The sequence below is a fragment of the Musca domestica genome, unplaced genomic scaffold (assembly GCF_030504385.1).
Source record: "Musca domestica strain aabys unplaced genomic scaffold, Musca_domestica.polishedcontigs.V.1.1 31, whole genome shotgun sequence".
NCBI lineage: Eukaryota > Metazoa > Arthropoda > Insecta > Diptera > Muscidae > Musca > Musca domestica.
Window position 1 is genome coordinate 1,584,817 of NW_026712309.1, and position 23,081 is coordinate 1,607,897.

Consider the following 23,081-nt stretch of genomic DNA (forward strand, 5'->3'; position numbering starts at 1 on the left):
TTTAACGATTCCATCTCTACCGTTCTCTTAAAACTCAAATTCTAATAAATTTAGTACCATGTAGTACACATAAGTACGACACTCCATCAGTAATTTTATTTCCAATTTTTAGGATACTTGCTCTGTTGGTTCACCCAAATCCAAATTGTGCAAATTTTAGTACCATTTTGTAAACATAAGTACAAATTGTCATAATTACCTACTCATAAAGACCAATCTTTTTTTTTCAAATTTCAAGATTCCAAATCTACTTGTTCTCCCAAAATTTAAATGTACTAAATTTAGTTCCATATAGTACACATAAGTACGAATTTCCAAAACTTCCGATTAATATGGCCTCCATCTAACAGTACGCCTTGATTTTATCTCAACACTTTTAACTCAATTTCAACCTGTAATTTGCTAATGATATATAACTCCCTTTATCTCTTCAAGCCCTTACCACAATTTTCAGACGACTTTGATTTGATATCGGACGGAAAGGGTAAACCCCACTTTTAGATTGGTACTGTTTAACGGTTAATTAGAAATGTGACATAGTTTAAAACTCGTTTATAAAAAAATATGTGTATATATTTTATTTATTTATTTAAAAAATATATATTTAAAAAACAATCGATTTGACAATAAAAACAATTTTGATACAAATATATAAAAAAACGTTACTAAAAATTAAATTAAAAATTCATTTAATTAAATAAATGACAATCTGTTGTGGTGTCGTGACAAGAGCAAAAAATACAGCAAATAACAATTTTGTTTATTTGAAAAAATTACAATAAAAATTAAATTGATTTATTTGAACAAATGACAAGTTTTGTTGTAATTTACTTTGATTATATTTCTCATTTTTATTTTATATTTTTTTACAATTATTTATGATAAACAAAATTAAATGTGTGTACGTACGTATATGAAGACAGCAAAAATAAAACACTCACAGATATACAAACATAAAAAAAATTATATAAATTTATAAATAATTTTACTATTGACTAGGGTATTTGTTTGTTTGTTTGTGTTGGTTGGTTGTTCAACATTTATTGGTTATAGTTTTTTTTTATATTTCACTAGATATGTATGTAGGTAAGTATGCTTGTGTGTGTGTTTTGGGTGAGGGGAAGAGGAAAAAGATCCTAGAATATTTTTGAAATATTTTGATCTCTCCAGTTCTCTCTTTCTCTCAACTGATGTCAGATTCTGTTTGACTTTGATTTTAATTGCACTGGTTTCCAATGTTTGTTTTAGCAGTTTCTTTGAGGAAGTTTTGGAATAGGGTTTCTTAAATTATTTTTTTTTTTAATTTTTTACTAAAAATTTTATTTTATTTGTTGTTATTGTTTCTCTCTATTATTAAAATAATATCAACATTTATTTATTATTGGTTTATTCTTAAAATCTTAAATACACTTTGTCTGTGGCAAACTTGATTTTGAGGTTAGGTCCCAAGGAAATACGTGCAGGTAAGGGGTGTAATAGGACCCATGAACCTGGTTTCTTTCAGCAGCCTCAAAGTTTGCCCTCGAAATATGAAAAAGTGTCTAATGTTGTGTAGCCTACATTCGAGATTCGTTGAATGTCAAAAATGGTTTATGGTTCAAATTTTTAAAAACCACTTTGGAGAGGAGTAATTTTCTTTTTTAGTGAATCCCTTCTTCTGGCAAGATCAGGAATTGATTATAGCTAGACGAATATAAAATAAATAATTTTAATGTTTTTTAATTTTATTTTTTTTTTTTTTTATAAAAAATGTCCACTTGGTGATTGCTTTAGTTTGTTCGTTTGTTTGTTTTGTTTAATTTTTTCGGAAAATTCTTTAGAATATTCCATTGGCCTCAGGCCTTCTAGGCTGTGTACAATTCCACACAACGATTGGTGGTGACCAGGGATGGTGGGGCAGCAGGTGGTGGTGGCCCCACACCATTACTGGTGCTAGCTGTTTTTGAATTTTTGGTTGTAATTTTGGTTATTTTTACACTGGCTTTAAGGCTGCTGTTGCGTTCTCCGGCTGCCGGTGTGTTTGTATCGATGGCAAGTAATGGCTGATTTTGGACAACTGGCGTTACTGCATTGTGGCTGGGCAATGGTGTGGTTGGGCCATTCACAATGACAGGAGCATTGGCCAATGCAGTAACAACGGGAGCAACAACGGCTGTTGGTGACTGTTGTGACAACGTTGTTTGTGGTACCACTGCTGTTGCTGGTGGTAGTGGTGGCGGCGGTGATCCATAATGTTGATGATGATACGTATTGTTGTTGTGGCTTGAATGTACAGGTGTTGCTGCAGCCGTAATTTTTAATCCCGTTGGCTTATTTTTGTTGTTATTGCTGTGTACATGTGGAGGATTATGATGATGCTGATGATGATTGTGATAGTTATTGGGACTGATTGCACCAGCGGCCACAGCTGTTGCTGGTCCCTGCACCACTGCCGCTGGATATTGTTTTGGTGGCACCAAAGTCATTGGACCACCACCACCTTTACTGGGTGACAGTATAAGGCCGTTGGTGGCATTGGCTGGAATTGCAACATTTGGTGGACTGAGTGGCGATGGTTGTGGATTAGCGTAATTTGTTGGTGGCACAGTGGTTATATAATCGAGAGAATACTGGAAGGAGAGAAAAAGGGAAAATTTGTACTTATTATTTTTGAACAAAATCAATTTGAAAGTAGCAATGAAAACAGTTAAAGGGAACAGGTTAAAGAGTATAAGTCATTTTATTCGACAGATATATGCCCTCAGCTTATGAGGGTATTATAAAATATATTTTGACTTGATGCTTTAAAGTGGAGGAGGAGTGCGCAAAAATTTTCATTTTCGCTTATGCCAGGTTTGGACTACATTAACTACTTCCTCCGCTTTATTTGAAATAGTTCTAAATATTTTTTATTTTATTCCTTATTTATTTATTTATTTATTATTATTATTTTATTTATTTATTTTTTTTTTTTTTTTTTGTGGATAATATTAATATTTTTGTAGGGCGTGGTAGAAAGAGTGAACCGATGAATTAAAATGGATAATACTAATACTGATAAAAATATTGAGATATGCAATAATTACTTATTTCCAATTTTGTGGCATTAATTGGAAATCAACTTTTTTTTGTTTTGGAGCTACCACAAGGAGAGCACCAACATACCGAATGCCCATTTCCCGTTTTTAAAAGCTTCATGGCTATTCAAAATTTTTACTTGTAGTGGAAAAGGTTTCAGTAGGATGAGGCCGATATCTACCATATTCACATCAGATCTTGTATTAGTGTGGAAAGCGTAGGAGTGTGAAAAGCTTAGATTGAATCGGATGGTTATTTCGTATTTTATGAGAACTTGGGTTATTCCAAATGTTGACCCTTTGTGGGGGAGGTACCAGAAGGAGTTGTTCGATATATTCCGTATTCACGCTAGATCTTTCGTTGGTACAACTATTGGGATGTGCCGAGTTTGAATAGATTCGATCATCATTTATAAGATTCGTGGTTATTCAAAGAATGTTGACGTTATGGGAAAGGTACCAGAAGGAGTTGTCCCATATATTCCGTCTTCACACCAGATCTTGTGTTAGTAGAAATATTGCGATGTGCGAAATTTTGATACAATCGGAATCTTATTTCACATTTTATAAGAGTAACGATTATTCAAAATTTTAACCCTTTGAGGGGGAGGTACTTGATGATGTGGACGCTGATACAAATATTAGGATTTGCCAAGAGTTGAACAAAGTTGGATGATCCTTTCTCGTTCTATGAAGTAAATTATTTTCTATGAAATATTGAGCTTTTGTGGGGGAGGTGACAGAAGAAGTGGACTGATATTGCCCATCTCCGACGTCGAGATAAGTTTGCTAGTAAATTAATCCAAGTTTGGATTAAATCGAATCAGATATGGGGGAGGTAGGAAATCTGACATGGAACATTTGGCAGGAAAAAGCAGGTAATGTGTTACTCCAGTTCCATTACGTAACTAGAGCCTAAGACAGAAAATTGTCTGTGCAGGTCCACGTCTCAGTATAGCCCCCATATAACGGTGCCTCTCCATTATTTAGTATTTTGATGATTTTAGCGACATTATTTACCGGAATTGCTTCAAATTTGGAATTTGAAGTTCGTAATGGATATTACAGTCTAAGACAGAAAATTGTCTGTGCAGGTCAACGTCTTCGTATAGCCCCATATAACGGCACCTCCCGATATTCCGTATTTTGATGACTTTAGCTACATTGTTCACCGATTTTTTTTCAAGTTTTGCAATTGAATGTTGCTAATGACAAAACTTGCCTGTGCAGATCCAGGTCGTCGTACGGGCTGAAATATATCGGCTACTTTCGGTATTTTAAAGATTTTAACAGAATTTTTAACGGAATTTATTTATTTGGAAAATAGGTCCGGCCTAACTTACAGTCTTTTACTTGTAAAACATATTATGTAAAAATGAATAATTTGAAGGAAATGACAACTTACGTGTAGCTCTATTAACGTTAACAGAGCTCTGTTATCTTCTATGTTAAATATGTGGTTTGTGTCTTCGTACTTAAATTCGTAATTTATCGTAAGGTTCCATAATGACTGGACCTACCTACATTGTGTCCAGGATGGTAGTATTGAAAATGTGGTATAGCGGTCCACATTTTCATATAGCCCCATAATATGGAACATACCAATATTCGGTGTTTTGATGATTTTAGTCACATTTCTTCACTGAATTCTTTTTAATTTGGTATCGAAGTTTGTAGTGGGTTCTACCTCTAATAGCTGAACATAATTTTTGCAAGTCCACGTATTATTACCGTACCTTCGGATATTTTTTTATTATTTTTTTTTTTATTTTTAGAATTTGGTATTTACAGTTTGTAATGGGTTTAACCTTCTTTGGCATACTATTGTCTATATAGGATCACGGTTTCCTAGAGCCCCCATACAACCGTACCTGTTGTTTTTTACCAAATGGTAGAAGTTATTAAATATATTGATTATTTTTACACTTATTTTTAGTTTAAAAAAAACTCTAGAACGCCTAAAAGTATGCTAAGAAATGCTAGAGATATTTGAGTCACATGGCCAGACTTCCCTAAGGCTAGTATACACATTACGTTACATTCCTATGTAAAGTTACTTTTTCTACATTTCTGTTAGCTACTTTTATACATATAGACCCATTGTTACTTTCATAGGATCACTTTCTGAATCGATTTATGCATGTCTGTCCGTCCGGCCGTTTGTCCATGTATTTTTGTGAAAAATATGCAGTTCGCATTTATTATTCAATTGAAATGAAATTTTCCAAACATTTTTTTTGGCCCTACTGAAATTTGTGCGAATCGGTTCAAATTTAGATAAAGCTCCCATATACATCTTCAATCGATTTCTGGTTCTTCGTGCAACAAATGGCCAATATCATTCCAAATTACTTGAATTTTGACACACCCGACCGAATTCAGTGTAGAAGCAAGTACTGCAAATTTAGTAAAAATCGGTTCAGATATAGCTATAGCTTCCATATATATGTTTGATTTTTAAGTCCTCACATGCGTAATATACACTCCCCAAGAATGATATTTGATACCGGACAGATACTGCTCGAAAATACCACTGTCAAATTTTATCGATTTGGATATAGCTCACATATATATCTTCTACCGATTTCGGGTAATTGTGCTTCAAATGGCCAATATCCTGTATTTTAGTACATTCAACCGAATTCAATCTAGAAACAAGTGCATTGAATTAGGAGAAAATCGGTTCAGATATAGATATAGCTCCCATATATATGTTTCATCAGATTTGGTGTTTAAGTCCCTCACATTCGTAATATGCACCCCACCAAAATTATGTTTGGTATCAGATTTCACATGCAACCCAGCACTACCTCTGCCAAATATCAGTCCAAATGACTTGAATTTTGTTACATCCGACCGAATTCAGTCTAGAAGCAAGTACATCAAATTTGGCGAGAATCGATATCAAATATAGCTATAGCTCCCATATATATGTTTCATCCGATTTGATGTTTAAGTCTCTTACATTCGTAATGTGCATTCGACAACAATGATATTATCTACCAGATATCTTAGAGAGCTCGAAAATTCCTCTGCCAAATTTTACCGAGAACGGCTAAGATTTGGATATAGCTCCCATCATCCCAAATGGAGTGAATTTCGGGACGTACGTTTACATTTTGCGGAACTCGGGTCCGATTTATATTATTTAATATAGTCCTTTTCGAAGTGATATCATGCACTCTATAGTAAACTTTTACGGCTCAAAAGCCAAATGTTGATAGGTGGTATGATCTACTTTAAATAAATTCTTTTGTTACGGGAGCTCTACTAAATATGCATAGTGGTGTAAGATATCATATAATCGGTCCCGCCCGACTCCTGACTTTTCCTTACTGGTAAGTTTAAAAAATCTGGAACGTCTAAAAGCATGCAATGAAAATTCTAAAAATAAACTAGTCACTTTGACTCTAATGTTATACATAATCTATTATATCTATAGTATAATAAGTAATAAGCGCTCATTCTGAAAAGTATACTAAAATATCAATATTTACCTACCATAGGTGGCCCATGATTACCAGGAACATGAGTGGGCGAATGGGTCGGTTGATTGAAGTAAGTTGTTGGTGACACTGGAGGACTTGGATATGGCCAATAGACAACTGGATGGGGATAAAATGCGGCTGCATGTGGTGGTGGTGGGGGAGGAGCTGCGGCTGGATGGGCAGGTCCATGTGGATGATGAGCACGATGGGGCGCAGCTAAGATTGGACCCGGTGGTGGTGGAAATGGACCAAAGTGACCAAATGGAGGTCCCAGAACAGAGGCACCTAATAAAAAATTAAAAACCAATTAATATATGTCCACAAAATTGAATAATAAAAAATTAATAAAAAACAATTTTAATAAATTTTGCAAATATTTTTGCTTTAATACAATTTTTCTTTTAATTTTGGTTAATCTGATATAAAAAAGGAAATCTAAAATAGAAGAATGCGGTAAGTAACAAGTGATATGTTTTTCTTCTTTAGTATAGTTTTATTTGATTTTTTTCAATTTCTTCATCTTTTCTTTAGTTATTCTTTTTTTCTTCTTCAAAAACAAGTTAATTTCGGAAAAGGGTTATGTGTTAGAGCAGATAGAGAGAAAGAGAGAGTAAAGATAGAGTGTTGGATAGACAGAATAATAGGTGTGAATATAGATACAAAGAATAAAATTAAATAAATGTATATAAAAAGCACTCACCGTAGCAAATTTTTATTTTAGAAAACATTTAAATAATTTAATTAAATATTTACCAGTGACCGACCCACCATGATATAGAAGTCTGAATTGCAATTTGCATTGGATTGCATTTCGAGTTTTTTTTTTTTAATTTTATGCCACCAGCACCACCAATAAGAGTAGAATTACAACTGACACACTCTGGACCAGAGAAATACGAACGATGATGAATTTGTTGTTGGTTGTAGTTTTTTGTTTATTTTTTTTTTGTGGAGTAGTAGTAGTAGTGGTAGGAGTAATACTTAGTTTTTAGTAGTAGTAGTTGCTAAAGTTTTCGATCTATCTAACAAATTTAACGGACACAATGGAAAATAACACGCACATACACTAGAAGGAGATAGCTGCCCCGTGATGAAGGATCACCTTTGTTTTAGTTTCACTTGTTTTACTCATTTCCAATAAGCCTTTTTATGTGAAAAGCATCCCTAAACTAGCTGTGATGGGTGCCATTTAAAATATTATTAAAAAAATATTTATAATATTAAACGTTACATGGGTATATAAATAATTCAAAATAGTTCTGAAGAATTTCTTCCTCGGCGAATAATGTAGCCATTAGGGGATCAATAGCAATTTTAACTGAAAGATTTTAAAAATGTACTAGCTGAAATAAAACATATCAAGTTTTTCTGCCTTATTGTTCCATATATACAATCAATAGGTCCGTACGATAACTCAATAATTTGCAAAAATTATACAAATTATTATGGATGTTGTTCCTCAAAGTCTAGTATGTGAGAGCAAGAGCAAATTGTTGTCGTCAATTTTGACAGTTGAGTTACTGAGAGTTTGCAAATGCTGGAAAAGTGATAGTGAAAAATTTTGAAAAATTGGATGTTTTAAATATTTTTTGAAGAATTTTGCATACTTTAAAAAATATGCCTAACAAAATGTCCTTTTTCCCAAAAATATCTAAAAGCTTTCCGTTACTGATATTATTTTACTTGTGATTACTTTTCCTACAAAAATTGTCCAATAATTTCACAGAGTAATTTATTTCTCAGAGGTAACTTTATTCTCGTTTGAAAAATAATTATGTTTGCATTAACTTTTTTCGATAACTTGAACAAAAATAAAACGCCGGACAATTTAAAACACGCTGAAAAAAGTTTTTAGAAGAAGAACATTTTGGTAGAAAGAATTTGCTGTAACAACTGTGAATTTAAAGTAGCTGTGTTCCTGGTCATTTTCCAAATCTGCAAAAACTAATAAAACTCTTCGTCAGAATTACGATAATATGCACAATCATACAATTCTCTCTTGCCACTTTTTGAACCGATTTTCACCAAATTTGAAGTAATTATTTCTAGGATGAATTCAGTCGGAATTGCAAATATTCAATTCATTTTGACTGATATTAGCCTATTGGGACACAAGAAACCTGATATCATATAAAGATATATATGGGAGCTATATCCAAATCTGATCTGATCTCGATAAAATTTGGCAGAGATATATTCGAGCTTTATATGATGCCCGGTATCAAATATTCTTCGTGTGGAGTGCATATTACCTATGTAAGGGTAATCCCAAATCGGATGAAATATATTTATGGAAGCTATATCTATATCAGAACCGATTTTTACCAAATTTGAAGTACTTGTTTCTCTGATGAATTCAGTCGAAATTGCCAAGATTCAGTTCATTTGAACTGATATTGGGCACCAAATTAACCCGAAATCGGTTGAAGATATATGTAGGAGCTGTATCTACATAAACCTATCTGAACCGATTCTTACCAATTTCAATACGGTTCATCCTTGGGACAAACAAATATTATTTGGAAAATTTCATCTCAATCGCATAATAAATGCGACGTGCATTTTGTTAAGACGGACTGACATGCATGAAACGACTCATAAAGTTATTCTATGAAGAGCCTCAAAAGTAACTAACTAAATTTATCATTATCATTTGGGATGCGCGAAGTTTGCAGAAAATCTAAAAAAATTTGACTTTTTACCAGAAAAATTCTTATTCGAAATATTTAAATTTTGAAAGGATGTACGAGAATAACTGGACTCATATTATCCATGATCTCTGCTGACCTGAAGTTAATACAAATACTACCATGAACCGAATTCGGACCATATCGGGTACTCGAGCATGAGATTTCATATGAGATATATGTATGAGCATTTGTTTTTTTTTTTTTTTTTGAAATTTGATCTATGTACGAACATATTGCGTTGTAAAAAAATGGAAGAAAATCCTGTCCCGATTTCAAATATTACGAGGGTTATTAATATCAAATAAATAATGTCCATTGTGGGGAAGGTCCATTTGTATGTTTGTTTGTAATTTATGGACTCGAAAACAGCTAAACAGTTTTTCCTGAAAATTTCCAAGTATACTGCAACATCGCCTGAAAGTAACATAGGCTATATAAATTTTTGAAATTCCACTTGGATCTGGAGATATAGCATCAGAATCGGAAGTACCTCCCAAAAATTTAGATTTTATATGCACATATATATTGATACATTACAGATGCAGTCTCCAAATTTGGAATGCGTAACGGAATTTCAAACAAAAACAAATTTGCCAAATTATATTGAAATCGGTTCAGATTTGGATGTAGATCCCACATATATTTTCGTACGATTTCATATATTTGATACTCCAAACACGATACGCATGTCCGATTTCAATGAAATTCAGTATGAGTGACTAAATTTGGTACAAAAGTAAATTTGTCAAATTTCATTGAAATCGATTTAGATTTGGACATAGCTCCCACATATATTTTCGGCCGATTTCATGTATTTGATGCACAAAACACGATACGTATATCCGAGTACAATGAAATTCGGCGTCAGTGCTGGATATAGCTCCCATATATATTTTCGGATGATTTCATATATTTGATACACCAAACACGATACGCATGTCCGATTTTAATGAAATTCGGTATGAGTGACTAAATTTGGTACAAAAGTAAATTTGTCAAATTTTATTGAAATCGATTCAGATTTGGATATAGCTCCCATATATATTTTCGGCCGATTTCATGTATTTGATGCACAAAACACGATACTTATGTCCAAGTCCAATGAAATTCGGTATGAGTGACTGAATTTGGTACAAAAATAAATTTGTCAAATTATATTAAAATAAAAATTATAAATTAGGTTAACAATAAAAAACTACACAACAATTTAATTGAGGATACGATTATTACGGGAAAGTATGTTGCTACCTCGACTTCTCTAATTGCAATAGAAATTCCACTCAACTTCTAAAGATGGAAGTTTCCTACATGCTTGACATTTGCTATGAAATTAATAAATCCGAAGGATAAACCCTTCGCATATGCGGACAAAATTTGGCATGTTCCTGCTTTTCAAATGGTCAGCTGTTCCTGTCATGTTCACGCGTTGGTAGACCGAGCTATTTGTTTATTTACGCATTAAAGTATTACAATACTTTTTTTATTTTTGAATCTTCTGAATTTGAATTTTCGTTGAATCTTAATTCCAAATGAGGTTGAAAAAAATTTGGATAGAAAATGGCAATTCATAAATGACATATATGAGAATTAGCACCAGTTACCAAATTAACCAAACCAATGTAACGTTTAATATTATAAATATATACTTATTATTAACACTTAACTTACAGTTTCGAAAAAGGAATGTTAACACCAATCTAAAAACACTCAAAAGAGAAAAGAATTCTAAAACTAAAGGTAGAAATGTGGCTTTGATTTTGTTCCAATGACGCGTTTTGTTTTTATGAAGCACCCAAATTTGGTTGTAGAAAAGGCGGCACCAGCCCCCTAAGTCAATTCGAACCATCTCACCAAAATGTAACCATGTAAATTTATAGACAGCCATGGCGTGTAATCGTTATTTTTTTTTTTCATTTTCTTAAAGATATTAATGTGACCGGACGCTACAAGACACACACATACATATACAAAAGTAAATAATCATGATCAATTAAATAGCAAATTAACACCTAAAAGTAGACTAGTAAAATTTTTTGTATTAAAGCCACCAACTGAAACCGGATAATTTTGAGCGGCAACCACCACATTGTTGTTGTTTTTTGGTTTTAGGTTAAAAAATGAAAATTATCACACATTACGACGTTTGCTTTGCAAAATAAGAGTAGAAGAAAAATAAGTAAAAAAAGGACACACACATTTAAATTAAAAAAATGCTAAAAAAAATTAAAGATAATGAAAATGAGATACCCTCCCAACGATACCATTTTTTTAAAAAAATAATAACTATGAAAGAAAGTTATACACAGACACGCAAACAAAACTAAATTTTGAAGAGATTTTTTTGTTGTTTTTTTTAATGAATGTATATTATTTTTGTTGTATATATAGAGTATGTAAAAATGTTTAAAGAAGAAAAAACACTATGCTAGTATTTTGTTTTAAATATATATAAAAAAAATATTAAACTAAATAATAATTGTCAAAAAAATTATTGTTTTTTGTTGTTGTTGTAATTAATAATATCAAATGAAGACTTAATCTAAAAATGGGGTCAACCATAGTTTTCTTAAAGACAAAGATTTAAATATATACCCTCTTCCAAATTCCAATACACAATAAGACCCCAAATACGCTGTTGGGTTTCTTGGGTCAAGCAAAAGGATTTGAGCAAAATTTGCAGGATAATTGCAATACCACTGTGGCTAAAACTAAAAAAGCAATCGATCCTGTTTCAGGGCACAATCCAAACCAATCGCATTTTTTGTGCACTTCCAATGGTGACAGAATATATGAAATACCACCAAATGACACAATAAATATTTGCACATATCAAAAAAAATTATAATATTTTAAAAGCATTTTTACAATTAAATAAATTTAAAAATTTTTATAAAATTTATTTTAGAAAAAATAATAAATATTTTTTTATATTCAAACATTAAATAATTAAGGATAAAATCATTCAACAAAATATCAAAAAAATTGTGCAAATACGGTTTGTGTCTTTAAAAATCAAAAATCTTAAATTAAACACATTTATACCAAAGCCCAAAAATAATAATGCCATTATTGTGTATTAAAATCTAGAAGAAGGAAAATATTTAAAAATAAAAAAATGCATATAAATCTTAATAAACTAAGAAAAACCAAAGTGTTTTTAATTTTTGTTGAACTAAATTCTAATGTTAATTACTCTATTGAAAGCATTTCCGTGCTGTTCCTTTCATAAATTCTTGTTTTTTTAATTTTTTTAGTTCTTATTTTCTAAGATGTACTTTAAGTACAATTAAGTTAACATTTAAGTAAATATGTTTTAATGCCAATGTCTGTAAAACATACATACACATACGCAAGGATTTTTGCGAAAAATAAGAGAATAAAAGAGAGAGCGGCAATATTTTATAAAAACCGAAGCAAATTATTCAGTTTTATAAATTAAAATGTTTTGTCACAAAATCTATTAGCAACAAGTCAAAATGACTCTATAGAGTTTTACGAAATTGTCCTGGAATAGTAAATTGCAAAATATTTCTTATCTGTTTTCACCAATTTTAATATAGATAAATGTAAAATTTTCGGAGAAAGGGATGGTGACAATTTGCACTTCAACTTTGCTGTGCGTCCTTTGAGCTTTTTTAGCAAAAATGAATTTTAAGAGAAAATGCGTCATTCCTAATAAAAGTTCGGTAATAAAATATTTGTTTACTGGTAACAAATATTTTATTACCGAACTTTTATTAGGAATGACGCATTTTCTCTTAAAATTCATTTTTGCTAAAAAAAGCTCAAAGGACGCACAGCAAAGTTGAAGTGCAAATTTAAAATTAATACCTATTTAAGTGTATATTTCAAAAATTAAAGCAAAAATATTTAAAAACTGATTCAAAAACCGAATGATCCAAAAACTGAAAACCCCACGACATCATCTATAAAAGAAAAACAAAATTGGCAAATGGAACACTTAAGCATGACACCGACGATATGCAGATTTATCTTGGAAAAAAGCGATGTATGTTGATTTTTTTAGATTTTTATACACAAATGGGTAAAAATATTTTTATTTTCTTAATTAAAAAAGTAAAAACTGAAAATTCGCAATTCCAAAATATTTTCGAAAATACAATTTATCTTCTCAAATACATTTTCTGTGTATGGGAAATCCAATTAAATATTTTTGTGGAAAATAACTTCAATTCGGACACTGGCTTTTGTATGTCATGATTGATTTTAAGTTTTTACGATTTCCGATTCCTAAAAGAGGGGACTGACAAGTTTCATATTCAAAATGGAGATATTTCGAATTATTATTAGTTGAGTCCGCTATGTGTAAATGTTCGATAGATCTCGTTTTTCCACCTTATAAGATCCATATATCTATGGGTTTTACGTTATTGGTATTGAAGGGATAAAGCAGGCGTAGTGCACGCATATATATTCCCTATACAGAGCAGAACTTATAAGGGCAATAATACGATGGTAACATAACTAAAAATGACCATCTTGGACAAATATGAGAAAATATAGAAAATATATTAGTTGGATTATATTTCAGAAGATATAATCGAAAGCGTCAATATTTTGAAAAATGGTTTGATAGATATAAAGTTAAACGCTGGTCAGGTTCTGGAATCATCCCGTGCAGAGTTTCCGTACGTAGCAACCAGATAGATGGGGAACTATTTTACATGGCTGGTGCGTTAATAAAACGGTTGGAGTTTGCACAAAACTGATGACGAATACTGCGATCAGCATTGAAGTGATATATCAATCTTTATACCAGATCTTACTTAACAATGGTATTACGACTTTTTAAAATATTGACCTTTTGTGAACGAAAACCAGATAGGAAAGCTCAAAAGTCGGGTGGGACCGACTATATGATACCCTACACCACTATGCATATTTAGTAGAGCTCTCGTAAAAGAAAGGTTTATATTGGGAATTTCTGAGCTCTATGATATATCTGGTACAATATATGATTATGGTAGAGTGCATATTCCGAAAATTGGAGATTTAAACACCAAATTGGATGATACATATATATGCTCGGAAGTGCAACTTTTCACTCACTTTGATACACAAGAAACATAAAATCGAACGAAGATATATAGGGAAGCTATATTCAAATCTGATCCGATGTTGATAAAATTTGAATCATGTATTGGTAGGCTGAATCTAATATCTGGTACCAAATATCATTTCTATGGGGTATATATTACGAATGCATGGGAGCTATAGGTATATCTGAAGCGATTTTCACCAAATTTTAAGTATTAACTTCTTGAATGAATTCGCTTGGAAGTGTAACAATGCACTCACTTTGGGAGCTATATCTAAATTTGGACCGATTTTCACCAATTTCAATAGGGTTCGTCCTTGAGCCAAACAAATGTTATTTAGAAAATTTCTTCTCAATCGAATAATAAATTCGACCTACATTTTTTTACAAAAACATGAACTGACGGACGGACGGACATGCATAAAATATTATTCTATGCTGATCACCAAAATTAACTATGGGTCTAACTCGTTTCCTTCTTCATATTACAAACAAATGCACAAAGACATAATACCCTTACCACTATGTGGTGTGGACTGATATTTTGAATTTTGCATGCTATTTGCAAAATTTTGCCCTTTTTGTGCGTGAGACTTTACTTTACTTTTTTCACCCTAGACGAGTGTCAGGCAAATGCAGGCCTCGTGCCTTCAATCATTTTAGAGACATATTTTTTTACACTTTTAGAGAGATCTCATTATTTAAAATATGGAAGGACTACCTCGATATTGTTTATTATCCCACGTGATAAAAGTGTGATTCAAATACCGCGGGCTCACTATTCATATTCATATGTGTTTTATTATTTTTCCAAACCCATTTTTGTAGGAGGTATTAGAAGGATTGGAACGAGATATCCCATTATTACCCTAGATTCTATGTTAACAATAATATTTAAATGGACGAAGTCTAAAGAAATGTTTACCTATGAAGGGGGAAATGTAAGAAGATTGATATATCTCATATTCACTCTTAACCTAACTTTAAAAGAACTCGTCATATGCGAAGTTTGAAGAAAATCAGGGAAATATTTCAAATTTTCATCTTCAAAATGTTGATCTTTGTGCCGACCTATATTGTCGATTTGTTCAGCCTAAGTCTTATGTAATATGGGAACAAGGGAACTGGTGAGGATTGGTGGCTCTTTCCGAAACCTAGGTATTCCTTGCCGTACTGCCTGGTAATCATTACCTTCGTTCTCCACTAATAAACAAACGTTGTTTTTATAAAAACAACAGTAATGGGATTAAGCCTGAGCATTTTGCAACAACAACACTGTTCTATTAATAGAAAACATTTTAAAATTTTTGACATATCAATATTCCCAAGCGTTGATGCATCTACCTATACTCTTTTACCATGAATCTAACATTATGAGTATATGAGGAGAGGGGAATAATAGACCCAGTAAAATACAACTCTGATTCAAGGCGATTTGCATTGTGTAAACACCAGGTAGGAACGGGAAATAGTTATATACTACATAACTGGAGGGCAATTTCGAATGTTCTTCTATTGACAGATACAGCTTTCATACGAAAAAAGAAAATTTTCCTCTAGCCAGCAAACACTTATTAAATCTTTGAGACTAATTTAGAAAACGTAAAAAATATGACAATCCCTTTACTGAACCAATCTTATTGAGTTAGAAATTGTAGTGTATCAACTTTTAATTGGTTGGTATTGGTATTTTCGATAAAATTTACTAATTTTTAATTACCAAACTCTCTGATAAAAGTGGTTCTCTCAACGAGAATTTCATATTTCCCACTTGTACTAGTTATGTCATTTAACAAGTACCGAACACACAACTTTTAATAACTACTTAAATAAGGAGTAAATTAAAGTTATTGACATGTAAACGTGCTATAAGATATTAATGAAATAGACTGAGATCTTCTAACTTTAATCAAGCTATGAAACCCAGCAAAGAAATTGTCACAAAGCTATTTTACAAGTGTCTAACTAAAATGGTGAATTTGAATTAGTGATGACGAGACAAACACATTGAGATAGGAATAGATATAAGACCATTATTTCGAAATAATCAAACACATGGACAATTTTGTGACTAACACCATGAGATAGTTGTTTTTTAATGCATTTTTTTAGGAATGATGGGAAAATTGTGCCATAAACACAATGAAAGCGACAAAATGTTCTAATGATCTAGATTTCCTTGAACATTATGGCGCCGTCGATATATTTACAGCATTATGCGAGTATGTATGTATGTATGAATTTAATTATAATTTTTTTTAAGAAAAGGGTTGGATTTGAGATGTTTAAGTTCAAATTTATTAATGGGCTTATTTTCACAAAGTTTTAAGGATTTCATGTATTCATGAAAAACTAATGGTTCTTTTCATTTTATTTATTTTTTTTTTTAAATACGTTATTTTTTAGAAATCATCTTTTAAGAATTATTATTGATATTGTCATTTTAAATTTAAATGTCATTACTTTGTGAAAATAAACGCAGATTTTGTATTAATTTTAATTAAATTCCATTTCATTAATTCATCTATTCTAACCAAGTATTAGTGGAAGACGAGCAGAAGGAGGAAAAGAGATAGACACAGACATGTTACAGGAAAGGTTTTCAATAGAGAGTTACCACTATTTCTTTTGTTTGTTTATAAAAGATCAATTATATGAAAATGTCAGTTTTCATATTTTTTTCTAAAACTAAGGCAATTAATAAAAAATTTAAACAATAATCATGATTAAAACTAAAAATTTTAAATGAATTGTTGTATTCTTTTTTTAAATGAGTTTTTTTTACAATTTTGAAATAATTATTTGTTTAATTTGACTTTTTTTTCATTTAGCAACACGTGATGCAAAGGCCTCCAATTGTTTTATGATATAGTATGCACGAAAACCATTTTAAATAACCAAGTTTTTAATTTTTTAAGCCAACACCAGACGTTAATCAAACACGGTTTAACATTTATGGGGAGTTTCTATCAATTTAACAATAATAAAAAATAATTTAGTATTTTTAAAAAATACTAAGAATTGCACAATTTTCTGAGTTTTTTTTTTAATATGGAGGGATTTTTAAAAGACTTGAAAAAAATTGTTTGTTAAACAGTATTTGATTAACGTTAGCCTCTTTCTTGTGTAATAGTTTTTAAACCAATATCTTTTTAACCCATTCTTCAATTTTTGTACCCATATGGTCTTAGCTGCCACATACTATGTTGGTTGTTTTTAGAAACAATCATAGTTGAAGGTTAGCTTTCAAACAATGAAAAAAATAGTAGTTGTAACATTTCTTGGTTTTGTAGTTTTAAAAAAAAAGTTTGTGCAAAATATTTATCTTTTTTCTAAGTTTTCTTTTTCTTTTCTAAAAACAAAAATGTTTTACTTAAATCTAATCCAAAAATCTAAGTTAAAAATAATTCAAATATTAAAAAAAATATATTGTTTTTTTTCAAACTTAAAAATTAAGTTAAATATAGTAAAAGGTTAACCCAGGGTTTTAATAAAAGGTTAAAGTGGGAAATTTTAGGGAATGGGGGATAAATGTTTTCAAAATCGTAAAATGTTTTTATAAATAATTTTGAAATATTGCAATCATTTTTGGAGCCCTCTTAAGCTGGCTTGAGGCATACATTTTAAGTATCATGGAAGCACTTATGTATATTTATATATAAATTGTAATGGAATGTATTGAGCAAAGTAATGGAGTTGGGGTTTTTTGTTTGTTTTGAAACAAAAAATATTTAAAAATTGTTTTTTTTTTAAATAATTTTTTTTAAGAACAGCTGCTAAGCAGTCTATAAACTAAGGGATGCTAGACAATTTGTCTCCATCTAAAGTTAAATATTCGATATATGTTTTTTTAAATATATATATTTTTTACATATATATTTAGTCATATAAATTTAAAACCAAGGGGAGCCAAGGATATTGAGCAAATCTTAGTGAGGAAGATAAATTCTCAAACTGGTAATAGAAATCGAATACACTGTGCTGCAAAAAGTAACTCTAAACCTATGGATATTCTAAATTAGTGACATTCGTTTAATAATTTTGAGCAATTTTGGACCAGAACGTCATCTTTCAAAACCTTAAACTGAATTTATTTTATTTTCTGTTTTTTTTTCAGGCTCGCAAAAAATCAGAATTTAAACTGCAAAACAAAATTTGACTGACGGGGAAATTCTCAAAATGTATATACATATATATATATATATATATATATATATATATATATATATATATATATATATATATATATATATATATATATATATATATATATATATATATATATATATATATATATATATATATATATATATATATATATATATATATATATATATATATATATATATATATATATATATATTTTAAATAATATATATGAAATTTTTTTTAAATATATGTATGAAATTTTACGAAAAAAAAACCATAGAAGTTCTCGCAGGGATAATCGGAAATTAAAAACCCTGATTATAGAAATGAAAAATTTTGACCGGAGATCTGGTCAATGCTTTTTGAGAACATGCTACTTTTGGAGGATTTTATTTATTTTATTAATTTTTATTTGTAGCACAGTGTAATTTGCTTTCCATAGGATTTTTCTTCTTGCGGAAGAATCGGAAATTAAAAATCCCGAAATAACCTCCTCTCTAAACCCCCGGATTATAGAAATGATAAATATTACCCGGCGGTCTGGTCAAGGCCCTCTTGGCAGCACTGGCTGCAGCATTGGCCTCATGCTGAAAGGCGTTTTCATAAGAGCGTTTCATCGAATGTGGCAATGAACCAGCAGCAGCTGCTGCAGCATTTACTGCCGCAGCATAACTACCACTACTGGCAGCTGCGGCAGCAGCAGATTGTGGCGTTTGTGGTGGCATCATGCCAGCAGCTGCAGCAAACTGATAACCCTGTTGGGCCTGCATATAGCCCAACGGACTAAAAGTCTGGAAATACGGCCTGGGCATAAAGACAAATTGTGGCTGACCCGCCACTGCGGCAGCAGCAGCTACAGCTGTGTGTGCGCCTGCGCCACTTGGTCCAGCCATGGTAGCAACACCAGGATGCTGCATAAACAAAGGATTTAGATTTGCATACAACTGCTGATGATGCTGTTGCTGCTGCTGTTGTTGTTGTTGTTGCTGCTGGTGCTGATGATGCTGTTCAACAGCGGCCGCAGCAGCAGCTTGTTGGCGTGCCATCAAATTATGCTGGGCAATGAATTGAGCTTGTTGTTGAGCAATTAAGGCTGAATTGTGGGCAGCTGTGGCAGCCGCTGTGGGTGGTGGGGGTAGGGATAAATTAAAGGGGAAAGTCATGGCAGCCTGGGGGCTAACAGCCGAAGCAGTGGCTGTGTGTACCGCCAATTGATTTGGTGGCGAGGCAAGAGAACCCACAGCGGCAACAGCGTTTTGAGCTGCAGCCGCAGCTGCCACGGCCGATTGAGCCAAGGACGGATGTTGGACACTTGTATGGGCTGCGGCGGGTGCAGTCATATATGGTGACATAGCACCAGCTGCTGCCAATGGTACTGGAGGTGCTGCCGTCGGCACCGCCACATGTTGTGGCTGTGCCAATGCTGCCACAGCAGCAGCTACCGAGGGCTGTGATTGCAAGGCATGAGCATGGGAATGAGGATGGGAATGGGCATGGGCATGGACATGAGTATGAGCATGCGTATGAGGACTAATAGCTTGTGCGTTGGCCGGCGGTTGTTGTGCTAACATACCCGGTGATAATAATGATGGCTGCTTGCCACCCGCCAAATGGGGATGTGGATGGGCGGCAGGAACTGGCGATTGTAGTCCCCCGTTAAGGACCATGTTCATGTCATCACCCGAACACTGGAAGACCTCAATGTAACGGTATTTCTTGCCAAACACCATAAATTGATGGTGTTTACGTTGGGCACACAAACGAGCCGATTCCTCGGAGTCCATTTGTATAAATGCTTCACCACTGGGCTGGCCCTGGAAAAGTAAACGACATATTTTAATAAAATCTATTTAAAATTATAAAAATTATTTTAAACATACCTGGGCATTTATCACCATGTGAACACCTTGGAAGATAATATGCTTGGCAAAATCATCCAGGAAATGTAGAATATGTTCCACCAGGGCCTCATAGGGTAAACCACGCAGGCGTATGCAATTCTTGGTGGTGCCAGATGTAATCAAATGCTGAAAAAGGGTATTAAAAAGTGCAACATTAGAATGTGGTGCGGAGGTAATCAAATTCAAAATTAGTTTCGAAGATTATTTTGGTTCCGCATTGGGCGCCATTTTTGTAATTTAAAATCTTTTTCCTTTATTTTAAGAAAATCCAGTGCTCTAATTTTCTTTAGAAATATATGACAGAATAAGGGTCTAATGATTTGTTGGATAAAGAACTTAACATAGGGTATTGAGGAAAACCGAAATATTGGGCGCCATTTTATCTATCTACAGAACTATACTACTCGAGAACAGAGTCCAACGCTTCTTATTATTTATAATTCACCAATGGTCGTCATCTTTTGAGGTATTTGGTTACGAATTAATTTTTTTTGAGTCAAAGGTTGCCGGTTACACTAAGATCTCACGTCCACGGTTTCCACAAACTGGTAATTCTGATAGTTCTCTCTGTGGCGGTAAACTGGTAGCATTACTAGACATACTTTGTAATGACCCTTTGAGAATTTCGGGAATACTGTTAGCGATTTATTTTGAGCGCTCTTGATGAAAACAGATATTAATAAAAATTAAAACATTGGGCGCCATTTTGAGGGGTTCCAATCTTTTCCAATTACAGATATGATATGGTCTTTGAATAAAAATATTTTGTCTTTGAACCTTGTCCCCAAAAATGTATTCACATGAACTTGTCTTCACGGAAAACGTCAATATTTGGACAAGATTTTTTTAAAATTTCTGATGGTATAGCTACATCAATATCAATTAAAATTGTACTAGAAGGAATACTGAGATCTAGGAACTCCTTTCCGAGACCTATCTATGATACCAAGGTTGTCTTTTTCAAGAAATTCAAAAGTAATGCTAAAAAATAGTCATAAAATCGGTTATTGGCCAAAACTGAAACGTTGGGCGCCATTTGATTGAAAGATATTTTTTAAATTAATAATTCTGCCTCCACCGTCCCCTCCCATAGTTAATTTGTTTATCACACTCACCTGTGGCAACAATGACAACTGCATTGGTGGCAATTGAGCAATCAAAGGCGGCTGATGATTTGGTTCATATGTCTTCGGATCCAATGAACGATTAAGAACCTGTTGCACTTCGGCTGTTGTTGATCTAAACAATTCGATGTAGCGTTGACCAATCGATTCACGGTGACGTGACAATGCCTTGGGGGCATCACTTTCATTGGCAAACAGAACAAAAGCATCACCTGTGGCACGGCCATCGGGTTTCTTAACGAAGAGGACACCTTCACTGCTGTCCAAGACATTGCAGGGCTGATCACCGGTTGTAAAGAAATCCAACTGGAAAGAGAAAAAAGTTTTTATAAAAATCTTCAGATATGGAAAATTTTTGCTCAACACTCACCACTTGTTTGGCTGTACAATCATAGGGCAAGCCACGCATGCGTATTATAACCTGGGCACCTTTTGAGAGGAAGGCCTGCGCCTCATTTGAAGCCCCGCCAGCCACCGAGAGAAAATCTTCTCCAGTTGCCCGATAGACTTCGATGTACCGATTGCCTATATGATGTTTGTGACGTTTCAAAGCCATGTCGCGATGTTCCTGGGATATGAAACGTATTAAAGCTTCACCGTTACGTCGACCCAACGGCGATAGGCATAAAGCGACGCCGCCTCTGTAGAAAATAAAAAGAGAGTGATAGATAATATTAGAATAGAATCTTAGATGGTTGGAAAATATTATTTTGATCAATATCATTCTAAATTCTTTAACAATTCGAGTCATTCGTTTGTATTTTGTAATTAAGAATGGTTCTGTTCACTGAAAGGAATGGCTCAACTAGGCAGAATTGTACATCCACTTACACTGGCGAATACCATTTCAGGTTTCACCTTTTTAAAAAGTATTGTCAGAAACTTTAAGATATCACAAAACCTCTATTTTACGCAAATAAATTGTTTTCCTCTTGGGCGCCACTTTTACAATTGCAGCAAAATGCATTCTAGAGAAACTTAAGTGACATAACTGAACGTTTCAAACCCAGATAAATGTTTATACCTCTACCATAGCATGGAGAGGATATTTAGTTTGTTATTCCGTTTGTAACACCTCGAAATATACATTTTCGACCCCACAAAGTATATATAATTCTGATCAGCATAAACTTCTATGTCGATTTAGCGGTGAGCGTCCGTCTGTGGAAATCGCTCTAGCTTTCGAACGAATTGAAGTAGGTTGATAAAATGTTTCTCAAAAGGGTGTTTGGTCAGCAGGACTTTTGGTTTTGAAAATATATCGGAATTGCTTCAAATCTTGTATTTGAATTTACCAATAGGTACTAAAGCCTCTGATAGAAAATTGCCTATTCAGGTCAAGGTTTTCGTATAGCCGGTACCTGCCTATATTAATGGTATTTTAATGTTTTTGCGACATTATTCACAGGTAACTCCCTACATTCTGCATTCTTAAAATTTTAACAGAATTATTAAGGGTAAATCAAAATTCGGCCCGACCGAACATAGTGCCTTTTTACTTGTTTTTATACCCTACACCATACTATGGAGGGTATATTAACATTGTCATTCCGTTCCTCGAAATACTCACGCCAGACCCAACAAATGATATATATTCTTGATAAAGAGTAAAAT

General features: G+C 32.8%; 1 protein-coding gene across 4 annotated transcripts in view; it reads right to left on the reverse strand.

Moving 5' to 3' along the window:
• Nucleotides 1-1,331: 1,331 nt before the first annotated feature.
• LOC101899502 (RNA-binding protein fusilli) overlaps nucleotides 1,332-23,081 on the reverse strand; it is a 123,160-nt gene continuing 101,410 nt past the window's right edge. For 2 of the 4 annotated variants that reach the window (XM_011297555.3, XM_011297554.3), the window contains exons 8-11: nucleotides 21,838-22,108; nucleotides 21,459-21,773; nucleotides 20,323-20,469; nucleotides 18,858-20,256 (exon numbers count right to left, since the gene is read on the reverse strand). In XM_011297555.3, coding sequence (XP_011295857.2) covers nucleotides 18,940-20,256; nucleotides 20,323-20,469; nucleotides 21,459-21,773; nucleotides 21,838-22,108 — 2,050 coding nt within the window. In that variant the 3' untranslated portion in view covers nucleotides 18,858-18,939. Of the gene's footprint in view, nucleotides 2,610-6,553; nucleotides 6,830-18,857; nucleotides 20,257-20,322; nucleotides 20,470-21,458; nucleotides 21,774-21,837; nucleotides 22,109-23,081 lie in introns of those variants that run through there. The other 2 variants (XM_005191417.4, XM_020039590.2) reach the window with 2 other exon arrangements.